We start from the raw sequence: 15,882 nt of genomic DNA on the forward strand, positions 1-15,882 counted from the left end.
GTATTGTGAGCAGTTTTGGGCCCCATATCTTAGAAAGGATATGAGGGTTTAAATGACATTCAGGAAGATGATTCCAGGATTGAATGGCTTGTCATATGAACAACGTTTGATGTCTCTAGGCCTGTATTCACTAGAATTCAGAAATTGAGGGATGACCTTATTGAAACCCATCAAATGGTGAAAGGCCTTGATAGCATGGACGTGGAGAGGATGTTCCCAATGGTGGGAGAGCCTAAAACCAGAGGACACAGCCTCAGAATGGAGGGGTGTCCTTTTAGAACGGAGATGAGGAGGGATTTCTTTAGCTAGAGAGTGGTGAATCTGTGGAACTCCTTGCCACAGGCAGTTATGAAGGCCAAGTTTTTATGTATATTTAAGGCAGAGGTGGATAGATTCTTGATTGGTGAGGGCATGAAGAGATAAGGGGAGAAGGCAGGAGACTGGGACTGAGAGGAAAATTGGATCAGCCATGGTGAAATGGGGGAGCAGACTCGATGGGTCAATTCGCCTAATTCTGCTCCTATTTCTTATGGTCTTACGGTCTTATGGAAACTCTTGAGATTGTATTGAATCACCAGCTGGTGCCTTTGATCTTTAGGATATAAAAATGTGATACACCTTTGGCTTGGTGAGCTTCCACTGAGAATGTCTCCAGAATGATGGCTGCTTGTTGAGCTGAATTAAGACGTGTACAATATATCACCGGCTTCAGTGTCTCTCCAGTGACCTTGTCCACAGTCACAACAGTGCCAAGTTTGAGGCCTTGATCTTCAAACCCCTTTTTGCTCAAGTGACCAAAGGTCGCGTTAGTTCACAGCAGGCAAAGAGGAATTTCATCGCCGGTGTTGGACATCGCTGCGAGGTGGCTCCCGAGATATGGAAAGTGCCCCAAGTTTTCCAGAACTTTGTTGTGGATCTTTTTTTGTTGTCTGGAGGTGGTTTTGATCAGCTGTACGGGCCAGTAGAGGAACTTTGTTTTATGGATTTGATAGTTTAGATACTCAGTATATCAAATCACTTTGAATCAACAATGCAAACAGAATACTGGGGTCTTTACCGAAGACAATAAAGTGGAAGTTGGAATAAACATCATTGTCTGGTCAAATTTTGCCTGGAGTACCATGCCTTTTTGTGCTCCGTGTCTCCAGGAATCCAAATATTCTAACCTTGGAAGGAGTTCAGAGCCTCTCCAGGGGAAGGTTATATTTATAGCATTAGTTCCAGACTAGCAATATTTTGTTTACATAAGAACAAAAAGTAAACATTGGAAATCTGAAACAAAAACAGAAAATGCTGCATTCACACAGAAGTCTGCCAGGAAATGTGAAAAGAATAGACAAGTTAACATAGATGGAACCTTTATCAAATACTGCCAAGTCCACTGAGTGTGGCCAGCATTTTTGTTTATGCTATCTGTTTATATGACCTGACTGAAACTACTGTTCACCTGATTCAGAAAGTACTTGACTGAGAAACAGTGATTATGTGTGCGTAGAGTTTTCCTCAAAGGAAAGGTTAAGGAGCCTATATTTTTAAATCCAAGAACTTTGAGTATCAGTTTTACAAGTAAGTCACAGATTTATTATATTTGTGCAGAACCTCTTAGTATCCCAGATGCCCCTGCGTGTTTAAAACCTAGTGTAGTCACAACTTTGAAGTGTGGTCAGTTTGATAATGTGGAAACTATGGGCAATTGATTTGAGCACCAGAAACTCCCAGCAAGTTTAGTATGAAGATGTAAACACAAAATATTCTGCAGATGCTGGGATTAAAGCAACACTCACTACAAGCTGGAGGAACTCAGCAGGTCGGACGGCATCCGTGGAAACGATCAGTCAACGTTTCGGGCCGGAACCCTTCGTCAGGACTGTAGAGGGAAGGGGCAGAGGCCCTATAAAGAAGGTGGGGGGAGGGTGGGAAGGAGAAGGCTGGAAGGTTCCAGGTGAAAAACCAGTAAGGGGAAAGATAAAGGCGTGGGGGAGGGGATAGGCAGGAAAGGTGAAGAAGGAATAGGGGAAAGTACAATGGGTAGTAGAAGGAGGCGGAACCATGAGGGAGGTGATAGGCAGCTGGGGGAGGGGGTAGAGTGACATAGGGATAGGGGAAGGGAGGGGGAGGGAATTACCGGAAGTTGGAGAATTCTATGTTCATACCAAGGGGCTGGAGACTACCCAGACAGTATATGAGGTGTTGAAGATGAAGATGATCAGATCATTTATTTTTCTTGATCCTGATTGGGGGGAAAATAGGGATTAAGACAATAAACTCCTCACCCTTTTCCAGTGGTGCCTTTTACCTTCACCAGACAAAGTAACCCCATTTTAACATCTCATTTGAAGATCAGCCCCGCCCCCCAAACAGTGCAGCAACCCCCTTCAGTACTGTACTGATATAAAATAAGCAGCATCAGAGACAGAGAAACATTTCCTCAAAGTTACACCAATGCACCAGATCAGGTTTTTGTGATTACATCTCTGTGGGACTTGAACCGCTTGAATTAGAGTCAAGCTGCTTATAACTGAGCCATGACTGACACACGATCTGATTTAACATCACAATACAGTTATTCTCTGTGCAATGCCATGGCAGAGGGTGTCTCCTTACTACATTTCCCCTGCATTTCACCACACTGTACCGAACTGCACCAAAATCGCAGTGTCATCTCAGTGGGGCATTTGAGAAACGAGCGAATTTTATCTTTGTGTTAATATTGTAGGAAAGCCAGGAATTAAAGAGAAGGGGAAATGTTACGTTGAAGCTTTGTGAAACAGTGGCCAGTAAAGTGAGTACAAAGAATTGTTTGGAACTTGGAAGTAGTTATTTTACCTATCGCTGCAGTAATGCTTAGCGGCAGAAGAAGTGGATAAAATGAACGATATTTAAGAGAGAGGTAATCCGCGAGAGAAAAAAGGGGTTATTGAATTTAGTTTCATCTATGATAAAGGGCGAGTTATACAGCTCGCCATATCCTAGAGGCAGGATACCGGCTCATTAAAGTGAATGAGTGGTGAAACCGGACACCTAGGCGCTGGAGCCAAAACCCAGTCTGTAGTAAAGCACTATTTAATAGGAAAAGAGCAATCGTCAGTTCCCAGCCCCGCGTGCGTCCAACTTTCCGGCAGATCAGCTCCGTTCATCCTGCGACCCTCCAGGTACGGGAGCTCCCTGGAATCCGGATTACCATCAATGAGCAATCGTCACCAAATGAAGAAAATCCACGCCTGGAATTGCAAGCTCACCCCGTAAGAGTTCGCACACTTTGGGATTGTTGCCCAGATAGGTGGGCGGAGAAGACTTATATCTTTTTCTGTTGGGATATTTTCGCTCTTCGCCCAATGAACGCAAGGGACTCCATTCTGTGGGCCAGCGTAGAGTCAAGTTCTGATTAAAGCTTGGATTTAGCTACTGGGACAAATGCATACAAATGTATTTAGCGACTCGAAGGAGAGATTGCAGACGCTCTACACTCGCAAAAAAGTAAGATTTCCTCTTTAACTTTAGAGCAGATTTTCTTCACTGGATCGGGGAGTCGGTGGGCATCCTGGAGCGAGCAGACGTGTTAATTAGTTCTTATTTTCTCAGAAACGTCCTTATAAACCTCTTTCCCCCAAAAGCATTGGTCTTAACAAACTATTAAAACTTTTACCAAGGATTATGCAAGATATAGCATTGTTTTGTATGCCGAGTTTAATTCAAAGTTATGTCGAAAAGCTTGCATTTACTTTGGTTGCTTGGACATTTTCGCTTGTAAGCACTGCGGTTATCTAGATTATGAGTATCTTGTAGGAGTGCGCTCAGAATGGTTGAGAACACATTTTACAATGTAAGATAGATTTCTTTGTGTGGGTTTCTAAAGCTATGATTCAGCATGTCGAGATCCAATGGGGATACGAGGCAAACTTTCCACTCGCACAGCTGAACGCCATAAAGTTCATGCGGCGATTGCAGGAAAATACGAAAAGAAGAGCCTGGATGTGCATTTTAATGGGTCACTTGGGATTTTTTTTTTGCTTTTCTACGCGCATCATTTTTTTTATTTCCCGGAACGATCTGTATTTTCTCTTTGTAGTCAGTTCTTATTTTGCCACGTTTTAATAACGAAGATCTTTTGGAGAATTTATAAGGTTGCAAGGGGTTATCTGTCGGAACTCACCTTTCACCTGAAAAAAAACTCCAGGCGTGTTTGAATCCACGCTTGATGGGATGTTTGGCATTCAGCCGTCCTGGAATAAATGCCGGCAGTCTCCACTGCAGTACCGTTCAGTAGGAATGAAGTACTCGGGTTTGGTCGGTTCTCGTATCTGCTGACACATCATTCCAAACCCTTCAGCGCCCACATCCGCCACACTCATCCATGTGTGCGTATACGGTCCAGAATCATCCTCAGATAAACGGCACATACCCACGCGTCCCCAAATCGCACGTACACGCCAGTATTACACATTTACACGCCTCTACTTAGTTACACGGACCCTTCCTCTTAGAGCGAACATCAAAGGTGTTGAGGTATATTCGCGTATTGCAGAATCTAGCCCCTCCTTGGGGAAATAAAGGAACATCTTGTAGAACTTTGGCGACAGTGCCCAAGAAATATATTCGAATGGTGTATTATTGTCACATATCCCGAGGTACAGTGAAACTTGTTTCTGCAAACCTTCCATCACATAAGTACGTCGAGATAGTACAAGGGAAAAGAAATAGCAGAATATAGTACTGCAGTTACAGATGACTGCAGGATTGTTTTACTAACTCATTTAACTGTAATGCCTTCAATGACACACGGAATGAGCATCCGGTAAATTCTTTCATCAACAAGGAAACAGGGTCATTTAAAAACGTTTCACACAGCGAATCTCTAAATGCGTTATTCTTAACCAATCACGTTCAAGCATTTGAATAATACAGGTGAGGCCAGGAACACGCTGACAACTGCATTCACTGATTTGCATTTATTCCCAGTTCTTCGCTGTTTTTCTTTGGCACTTTTTAGTGAACGTGTCATAATATTCACATCGCTCTAGCTGCGCGCAAACTTTAGCATCACACAGATTTATATATAATATAAATATCAATGCCATACACATACACGAACGCTTGCAAATGTTTTGTTGTTTAATAAATAGTTTATTTCCTAACAATAACTTGCAGTCACGTGGCATGTAGCTAATACTGGAGAGTAAATGGCTCTATATTTCATATGAGTGATCTGCATAAACAAACGACATTGGACCAGCACAACAAAGCCTACAAGTTAACCTCAGCTGACGCAGAGAATTGATTTTATGCACTCTAAGACTTTAAATTATACTGGATGTGTTTATATTAACTTACATCTGGATGTCTCCAAAATAATTGGGGCAACTTTATAATGAAATAGAAAATACCCAGTATCTGTAACGAAAGAATTCGTTCACATTTGAGGTCGATTAGCTTTTATGATAAAAAAAAAGTAAATTATTTAAAGCATTAATCCTGCTTCCTCCCTCTCCCCCAGCAAGTGCTGCCTATTTCCAGCATTTTCTGTTTTTATTTCAGATTTCTAACATCTGCAGTATTTTGCTTCTGACTAATATAAGTTTATTTTCGTTTTATCCGTCACTGTTTAACTTTAGAATTGATCTTACAGACACACAGGACTAAACTGATTTGTGCCTTTCTCGAGTTTAATGGTCACCATGCAGTAATCTCAAACGGGGATGATGATTTTGTACTGTACAATATATTACTAAGCTTTTGTAGTTTACCAAAAGTAGAAGTATTCGGTTAAAATTAGTGATTGGAATTTCTTGGATTCATAAGTTTTTGTTTCACCTTTTTGAGTTGTATTGCAACTGGTTCTCAGAAATTATGTTTGGCACATCAGCAATAGCTCTGTCAATCAGAGCACAGATTTTTTTTAGTGTACCGGAGTCGAATTGCACATTGCATTCCCTGTCGTGGGGCGGCAGTAGAGAGTTTATAATTAAAATAAACTTCCTCGCTTTGAAATCTTTCTTTGCCCTTTCCAGCTGCTTTCGAGCGGTTTCAGTCGGAGTTTGTTCGGCTCGGAAATGTCGAGACCACTGGGTTATTCATGTGGGAGTGGGATCTGCCTACAGGTCTGAAGTTATCAGGCTGAAGGTAAACCCCCCGGTTCCCTCCACCCTCAAGCCTTTCGGACAGTCCCGTTGGGATTTATAGCCTTTTGATTTTTTTTCAAAGAGGTTTTCTTAAACACACACACAAGAAATCTGCAGCGTATCTCGCTCGCTGGTAACATTCAGCATCTGGCTGCATCTAACACTCTGGCTGTTAAATGGGATTTAGAGTCGGTGTGACACATCGAGAGGCCGGCATAGTACGATCTTCAAGCGTTCAACCGGCTCCAAAGTTTACTTTCTTTCCCCAAGCTATTTTGTAGCGTAAAGTTTCCGAGAAATCAATGGAATGAACAGGCAGATGTTGTCAGATGTGTCTCCTTTTCCCCCAATGGGACTCAGAAAGAGAATGAAGTAACGGGATGGAGACGGCGGCAGTCCCGGACTCCAGCAAAGCTGCTGCCTTCGGGGGGTGAGTTCAAAACCTAATCGAAAGCATTTGACAACTTACCGTACGCAGGGAGTTGCGGACTCCGGTGGACAGGAAGTGATTTAAATCCGCATTTCTCTTTTCTAAAATTATCAGCAGAACCCGCGAGTGACAAATAAAAGCCTCAACCCCTTAATTACCCGGGGACGAACGAACGTATTGATACGGCTTATAAAATCTAAAACCATTAACGCTCATTCGCCTGGCATATAAAATCGTTTCCACATTTGGAGGACGGTGACATATGCTGTGGCTCGCACACGTCGATTTCAAAGCATTTTGTTAACAGTACAGTTAGTTTAGGGCAAAAGATAGTTGAAATACAGATAGCTCAAATAAGAACGGTTTATTTTGAATTTATGGGGGAGGCCAATGGTGCTGGGTTAGTGTTGTGGATGAGACGGAGATCCGTGTGAATTCATCTTCCCGTTTCCTCCAAGAGGCAGACATGCTTAAGAACTGTCAGTTCCAAGTAAGGGAACAACTGCAAAGCTCGAAGGAATTGTTAGTGACCGTTTTTTAAAAAAATATCCAAGTTATTTCTATTGCATACAGAATGTAAATTGGAAATGTTTACTGTGATCAGGGCGTGCTGTGTTTCTGATCTTGCAATTTATTACATTTTTGCTTATTCTTTCAAATTTAAAGTTTCGGTCAAAAACTATAAGCATTATGTCAAACCGGTCAATGAGTGCGAGCCTTAAATCAACAGATCAAAACAAGTTAAGACTTTGTATACTTGCTTCTGGAGTGTTGTCATTCAACGCTTGATTTTACTTGGAGATGATTTCTGTATCCTTCGCTTGAAGAGGAGTACCGTGCTGTTTGGAGACGGTGCCTGAACTCGCAGTGCTGGGTGTAACGCTGCCTTGCGAAGCACTTCCGAACACTCTGAGTGTTCGAAATAGTCCGCGTCTTCAATTGAAGCGATTTCCACTCAAGCTGCACCGCCGGGAAATTTTAAAGCATCTTGAATCGTCTGCAGCACACGACGGATATCCATCATTAACGGAGATTTCAGGTGAAGGAGGGAAGGGAAGAAGCAATAAAGCTCGTTTGCTAAGAGCAGAATTCCTTGCTCGCATTAAATTGTAGTTGGTGGAAATCTGAAATTAAGCGGGAAATACTGGAAATACCTAGCTGGCGAGACAGCACCTAAGGAGAAAGAAACGAAAGATAAGGGTTCACGAGTTTCAGAAGAAACTTTTCGTTTTTTAAAAACAATCCTGTTTAAACAGTTGAACAGTTTTGTGACGGGGCCATGGTCTGCTCCAGAGGGTGATACATAAGCGCATGTCAGAGAATCAGAATTTTAATCAGGTTTTATTGTCACTGACATATGTCACGAAATGTGTTATTGTGTGGCATCAATATATAAAATGTTACTACAAGTAACAATAAGAAGATATAATAATTAAATAACTAAGAAGAATGAGGCGGTGTTCATGGATTCATGGCCCACTCAGAAGTCTGATGACTGAGGGGAAGTAGCTGTTCCTGAAACTTTGAGTGTGTGTGTGCAGATTCCTGTACCTTGATGGTACCCGCCCTGACACCATAAAACAGCACCCTTATGATTAATAATTACATCTTTAGCTAATGGAACACAGCATGAGTGAATAAAATGGCAAGATTCAGACGGTCAGTGCCACACTGGGAGTTTAAAAGATGAAGGGTCGGAGCTTGGAGTCCAGGTGGGAATTCTGAAGACTGGTTGAAGGACAAGGTCAGCCATCGAAGACTCTTGAGGAAGGAAATGTGCACAAAAGCAAAATGGAACAGAGAAAGAGCTCCAAACTGGGTGAATCTGAGGCCCGAGGAGTAATTGTTTGTGTTAAGAGAGGGAGGTCAAAAGGAACAGAGAAAGGAGTAAGATTTGGGGGGGGGGGATGTCCTCAGGGGAAAGTGAAAAGGAAAGTAATGATTCTGAGCAAAGTTTGAAGAATTGTTGAAGTTTGCAGTCCTTCACAGCTGAAAGGGTTAAAAAGTTGAAACAGTGAACTAGTCTGCTTTGAGAATGTGTGAGTTTATGCTGTTGAAAGGAAGGGTCAAGGTAATGTGTGATCATATATATTGCAATAAAAATGGACCACTTTTTTAAAATGTTGAGCACAATATCTTTAATTGTGGGGTATTTAAAATACTAAGAATGGGATTTCATTTAGAATATGCATGGAACACGCTGAGGTAGACGCACCCGTTAATAAAAGAAATTGTAGTTATGAAAGGAAATTTGGTAGATAACTATCAAAAACAATACAGTTGAAAAAGATAATGGGGCAGTGGAAATCCTGTGAGAGACAGAAATAGCTTCTTTATGATGGGCGTTCCTGAAATAGAGATGGCAGTGAATTGTTAAAAATCTGAAATAAAACAGAAAATGTTACATCTGCTCAGCTGGTCAGGCAGCATATATGAGAGAAAAACAGAATTAATCTTTCAAATTAGAAAGGTAATTGACTTGAAGCATTAACAATTTCTGTCTGTAGACACTACTGTGTAGTTTACCATTTTCGGTATTATTTATCTACTCAGCTTTTCAGTGTTTTAAACTCAATTCTAATTGGCCCTTCTTGAATAAATTCATATAAAGTGTCACTAATTGAGATAAATTTATTGTAGCATTTTTCAGACCCTTCTTTGCTGATGTCAGTTGAATGAAATTCAGTTGCTAATTTTGGACAAATAAAACAGCAATAAATACATGAAGAACAGTCAAACTTACATAGAATATTACCACTTGTTTTCTCTCTGTGTTAAAATAGTACAACCAACACTTTTGATTTAAAAGTCGAACAATGCTCTGTTGCTTTATTAATCTAATTGATTTGAAATTGATTTGCTATCAGTGTTTCACTGATAGCTAAAAGTGGATATTTTAAATTGTAATGAATATTACTTAGTCAAGATGTTCTATGTTATATTGACTTTACTTCAGTTTTATAAGGAATAGTTAAAGATGATGAATAATTAATAAGTTTTCAGGATGCACTTGTTATAACATTTTAGATTAAAGGATAAGGGGGGATTTAACATTACTTTAAATACTCTGATGTGTTGTGTTCATACATTAACTATACCATAAGCATAATCCATAGAGATTTCTCTGTACTGTAGTGTACTACTGGAAATTTGCCAGTTCTGTAGTTAACATTGTAAATATTTCTGTGCAATGGAGACTGTGAATCAAATCCACAATGTTGCTCCTGGACTGTAATGCTTAACCTCTGTTGACAGTCTTGCCCATTGAAATATTGGAGTATATGGCCTTGAGTATTGGCCTCTTTAAGTCTGTAGAAGCTCTTTTGTCATCTGGCCCATGAGTGATCAGATATTTCAGTGTATCCTGTTGGGAAACAATCTGCTAGCAACAAAATGGTGATCATAGTCCATTTTTCATCTGTCTTCTATTCCACTAATTTTGCAACTGCAGATAGCTAGTATGTTTAAATCACGTCATTCCAAATCAAGCATGGTGAATACGTTCACTTACAAGAGATAATTGGAGAGCTTTTAAGTTTCTAGTTGAATTTTGGTTGCACATTGTTTTTAAAATTCTGTTTTTGGTTAGAAAAAGGCTTTTTTGTGCATTAAAAGATTGTGTTTTGCAAGTTGCCTTCCAACATCATCTGCTTCTGTGGTAGTTATGATGAGCTAGAGATCAAGGTAGATCTGCTGGATGTAAACTTTAGCTAACCACTAGGAGCTGCATTAATGCGATCCAGGGTCACCAGCCTTCCAGGACTGACCACACAGAGAAATGTCCATGTCAAACTTGACATCTTTTTACATGGTATGGAAACTTCATTTGGTAAAATCACTAGAGCTGCAGTTTATTGTGAGAGCTTAATTATCTTTAATGAGTACTCATTTCTTTTCATGTACACACATTTATCCATGGGAATGGCCTTAATCAGCTGTGTCTATCTACATTGAGCGGGCATTTTACTACCAAATAACTTGGCTATTTAGATAAATAAAACAACTTGCCAGAGGAACTCAGTGGGTTTGGTCGTATCTGCGGAGGAAGAGGATGGTTAGCATTTTGGCTTCAGACCCCATCCTGATGCAGGGTCTTGATCCAAAGTGTTCACCATCTCCGTGCCCCCACAGATGCTACCGAACCCACTGAATTTCTCTGGTGATTTGTTTCTGCTCCACTGTACAGCATTGCAGTCATTTGTTGGGGCACCACTCAGCCAGATTTTCAATCTACCCCCCACCCCCCCATATGCTGATTCATCACCACCTTTGATTCGGTCTTCAATGGCATATCATCAGCAAATTTAATTATGGCATTAGAGCTGTGCTTAGCCAGCGCCTGAAGGAAAGTTATGTTCAACTGTATTATTTCAACATTATTTCAAATTTAGGAAATAATGTCTTTAGTGTAAAATTAATTTTAGAAATATTATCAAGCTAAATAAAGTCACATGCTAGAATATCTTAACTCTTTTGAGATATCTCTGCGTATGTTTCGTTTCCTGATGTCTTTACTTATAAAAATCTCTAATTTTATGTTTGAGCATCCTCGGCCCTTTTGGAAAGTTCCAGATGTCCACTTTCCTTTTGTGAATAAAAAATCTTGCTGATTTCTCTCGGAAAAGATTGAGCTCTAAATTTAAAAGTTATCTCTAAAGCCCTGCAGGATGAATGTCAAAGCATTATGGAAGAGAATAGACTTGCAGAGAAATAAAATTTACTGTTAGTCCTTATGGTAATTTGCAATGGTCAGAAGACATTCAATTCTGAGGGTGAGAAACATAATAGGCAATTGGAGTTTAGATACTGTATATTGGTCATGATCTGATCGAGTTCTCGGTAGCGGGCCGCATCTCAAATGATTATGAGTTGGAGTACAGGAAGGAGATAGCAAGCTTACAGACATGTTGTAATGATAACAACTTTTCTCTCAATGTCAACAAAGCAAAAGGGTTAGTCTTCGACTTCAGAAGGTGGGGGAAGGGACGGTGCACATGCGCCTGAATACATTAATAGCATTGAGATTAGGAGCTTCAGGTTCCTAGGTGTGAACATTTTGAATCGCCTGTCCTTATCCAACCACATTGATGTCATGGCCAAGAAAGCTCACCAACACCTCCACTACCTCAGGAGGTTAAAGACATTTGACTTATCCCTGTCGAGACTTACCAATTTTTGTTGATATACTGTAGAAGGCATCCTACCTGGGTGCATAATGCATTGATATGGCAACTGCGCTGCACCTGCCCACCAGAAACCGCAGAGAGCTGTGGACACAGCTCAGCACATCACAAAGAACTAGCCTCCCCTCTGTGGGCTCCGTCTACACCTCTTGCTGACTCAGTAAAGCGGCCAGCATCCCCTCACCCCAAACATTCTTGCCCCTCCCCTATCGAGCAGAAAACACAGAAGGCTTGGGGCGCCACGGTAGCATAGCGGGTAGTGTGACGCTGGTACAGCTTGCGGGGGAGGGGGCGTCGGGGTTCAGAGTTCAATTCCAACGCCATCTGTGAGGAGTTTGTATGTCCTCCCTGTGAATGCGTGGGTTTCCTCCAGGTGCTCAGGTTTCCTCCCACATCCCAGTTAGCAGGTTAATTGGTCATTGTAAATTGTCCTGTGATTAGGATAGGGTTAAATTTGGTTGCTGGATGGGTATGGCTTGTTCGGCCAGAAGGGCCTGTTCTGTGCTGTATCTCCAAATAAATAAATAATAAATAAAAGCCTGAGAACACATGCACCAGGCTGAAGGACAGCTTCTATCCTTACTCCTCTGCAGTAAGAAGGACTCTCATCTCAGAATCTATCTTATTATAAATCTTGCCCTTTCATGTTCACCTGCACTGCACTTTTTGGGTGGCCTTTGCACTTTATTCTGCATTGTTACTGTTTTACCTTATTCTAGTTCAAAGCCCTGTGCAATGATCTGATCTGTATAAACAATATATGAGACAAGCTTTTCACCGTGTCTTGGTACATGGGACAGTAATAAACCAACTCCAGTGTCCAGCTGAGAACACTGACTCAGCATAGGCCAGGGATCATTTAGATTAGATTATGAGGACACTCAGCCCTCGTTTATTGTCATTTAGAAATGCATGCATTAAAAAATGATACAACGTTCCTCCAGAATGATATCACAAGAAAACACAGGAAAAACCAAGACTAAAACTGACAAAACCACATAGTTATAACATAGAGTTACAACAGTGCAAAGCAATACCATAATTTGATAAAGAGCAGACCATGGGCATGGTAAAAAAAAGGTCTCAAAGTCCCAATAGACTCATCATCTCACGCAGGCACCATGAACCTCCAAGCGCCACCAACTTGCCGACACAGCACCATTGGAAGCACCTGACCTCCGTGGACTCTGAGTCCGTCCGAAAACTTCGAGCCTCCAACCAGCCCCTCCGACGCAGCCTCTCCAAGCACCTTCTCTGCCGAGCGCTTTGACTCTGCCCCGGCCGCCAAGCAACGAGCAAAGCTGAGGACTTGGGGCCTTCTCCGGAGATTCTGGACCACACAGTAGCAGCAGCAGTGAAGCAGGCATTTCAGGAGTTTCACCAGATGTTCCTCCGTGCTCTCACGTCCGTCTCCATCAAATCAGGATTGTGCACGGCACCCTACTTGACAAATAACAGACATCACCACTGGAGTGGCCGCTGCGAGCTGCGTAGCGCCACCATCTTCTCCTCCCGCCTGAGAATTGGTAGTTTCTTTGTATAGCTTTGCAAGACTTACAGATGAGCAGCTGCAATTTTTACAACATTTAAATTGTGACATTAAATAATTTCCGTGAAGTGTTACCTTAGTATTTATTACTTGTTTTTCTTGGTACACTGCACTTGTCCCATATAGGTACTGATTTGTTTGGTTTACAGGAAACAGATGAGTATGATATCTGAGATTCGGTTGGCAGACTGTAAGGCATAATCATGGTTGAGAGGGAAGTTAGAGACTCAGAAAATAGTTTGGACAGAGGCCAAAGATCCAGGAAGTGGGAACAGGTCAGGCAATCTGGCTGATTTTACTTGAGGCCTGATTTTCCAAAAAGTACAATTTCTATAAAATACCGTTTTGGTTGGGCCTTAGTTGTGCTTTTAATCTGAATTCTGTGTTAACATGTTTCAGGGATACTGATATCTGGTTCATATTATAATTAACGTATTCTCCAGAACCAGTATTGTTTATTTATTGATATAGCATGGATTAAGTCCTCCTGGCCCTTAGGTTCACGCCATCCCAGAAACCCCACAACCCCTTTTAACCCTAACCAAATCAGGTGATAATTTACAATGACTAATTAACCTATCCAGTTGGACTGTGGGTTGAATCTAGAGCACCTGGGGAAAACCTTTGCATTCCAAAGGAAAGCCCACGCATTCCACAAAATCTCTTCATATAAAACAGTTGTATTTTCAGCATAAAAGTTGAAACTGTTCAAAAGCAGACAGCATTACTGAACTGTGGAACAGTTCATATTAACCACTGAAGACTCTCCATCATTTCTTTTGCATTTTAATTTTCCATTTTTATTTTGGACCTCTACCATCTCTTCGAAATCCTCCTCATATGCACGTCAGCTACAAATCTTTCAAATTCTTAATGTCTAGTGTGACTAATAGCAAGACTGAAATACCGTCTAATATTAGTTCTCAAATCAAGGTATTAGTTGCACAAGTTGACTCGTCACCGGCCAGAATAAAGTTTGCAACTTCTCTCTACAGCTTTCCCATACTCAATCAGTGGAATGATAAACAACACACAAAAATTGTGGAGGAATTCCACAAGTTAGAAGCATCCATGGAAATGAATAAACGATCATTTTCATTGGAAATGATGAAACAGTCTGCTGGCGGAACTCACTGGGTCAAGCAGAATCTGTGGGAAGAGAGGAGTCAGAACTAGGTTTATTCTCACTACAGTATGTTACAGTTGTTTAGTTGACTCTGACTCTTCGTGAGGTTTTCATAGCAAGATACAGAAGTAGCTTTCTCCCACGCAGATGCTGCTGCTGCCCAGGTTGGGACCCGGCTGGGTTTGAACTCAGGACCTTCTGCCTTGAAGTCCAGTGCTGATGCCACTACACCAGCCGGCCCAGTACTAGACATAGAAGTCTCAAAAATAAATATTGCAAAAGACTAACAATGAGGTACTGTTCATAGGGTCATGAACCATTTGTAAGTCCGACGGTGGAGGGGAGAAGCTGTTCCTAAAATGCTGATTGTGGGTCTTCAAGCTCCTGTACCTCCTCCCTGATGGGAGTAACGCAGAGAGAATGTGCCAGATGGTGAGGGTCTTTAATGATGGATTCTTTAAGACATTACTTTGTGAAGGTGTCCTCAGTGGTGGGGAGGCTTCTCCCTGAGATGGAACTTGCTGAGCTTACAACCCTCTTGCAGCCTCTTGTGATCTGATGCATTGGAGGCTCTGTACCTGACCGAGATGAATGCTGTCCATCGTATGTCTGCAGACATTCACAAGAGTCTTTGGCAACATACCAAATCTCCTCAAGCTCATAATGAAATCGAGCTGCTGGCTTGCCTTCCTTGTGATTGCGTGGGAAGACCCTCTGAGATGTTGATGCCCATGAATTTGAAACCATTCACCTTTTCCACATTTGACTGGCCAATGAAGACTAGTGTGTGCTCTCCCAGCTTCCCCTCCTGAAGTCCAAGTCAATTTCTTTGTCTTACTGACATTCAGTGTAAGGTTGATGTTGCAACATCACTCAGCCAGCTGATCTATCTCACTCCTCTATGCCTCCTTGTCGCCATGTGAGGTGTTAGCAACAGCAGTGATGTCATCTGCGAATTTATAGATGGCATTTACGATGTGCTTAGCGCACACAGTCTTGAACGTAGAGAGAGTTAAGCATGCATCCTTGATGTGCAACTTGTTGATTGTCAGCGAGGGGGAGATATTATCACTAATCTGTACTGACTCTGGTCTCCCAATAAGCAGGCTGATAATCCATTTGCAGAGGGGGGTGGGTGTACGGTGGTCCAGGTTTTGAAGGTTGGTGATTAGTACTGAGGAGTGATAGTGTTGAATGTTGCACTGCAATCGATAAATTTGATTGTAGTCACTGCGATCAATAAATATTGACGTATGCTTTGCTGTTGTCTAGGTGACCCATTACTGAAAGGAGAGCCAGTAAGATTGCATCTGCTGTAAACCTGTTGTGGTGATAGGCAAATTGCACCAGGTCCATGTCCTTGTCAGGCAGGTGTTAATTCTAGCCGTGTTCACCCTTCAAAGCACTTCGCCATACCAGATGTCAATATTTCTGCATCCATTGGGGAATTTCAATCTAAGTTTAAAAAGAAAGCA

General features: G+C 41.6%; 1 protein-coding gene across 5 annotated transcripts in view; it reads left to right on the forward strand.

The window, feature by feature from the left end:
* The first annotated feature begins 3,379 nt into the window (after positions 1-3,379).
* Positions 3,380-15,882, forward strand: part of col27a1b (collagen, type XXVII, alpha 1b) — a 487,157-nt gene continuing 474,654 nt past the window's right edge. For 4 of the 5 annotated variants that reach the window (XR_011882827.1, XM_072240297.1, XM_072240300.1 and 1 more), the window contains exon 1: positions 3,380-3,477. Coding sequence is in view for 4 of the 5 variants with exons in the window: in XM_072240297.1 (XP_072096398.1) it covers positions 3,425-3,477 (53 nt within the window). In the remaining variant the exon portion in view is untranslated. Of the gene's footprint in view, positions 3,478-6,011; positions 6,550-15,882 lie in introns of those variants that run through there. The other variant, XM_072240298.1, reaches the window with a different exon arrangement.

Source organism: Mobula birostris, chromosome 22 (assembly GCF_030028105.1).
Source record: "Mobula birostris isolate sMobBir1 chromosome 22, sMobBir1.hap1, whole genome shotgun sequence".
NCBI classification, from domain to species: domain Eukaryota; kingdom Metazoa; phylum Chordata; class Chondrichthyes; order Myliobatiformes; family Myliobatidae; genus Mobula; species Mobula birostris.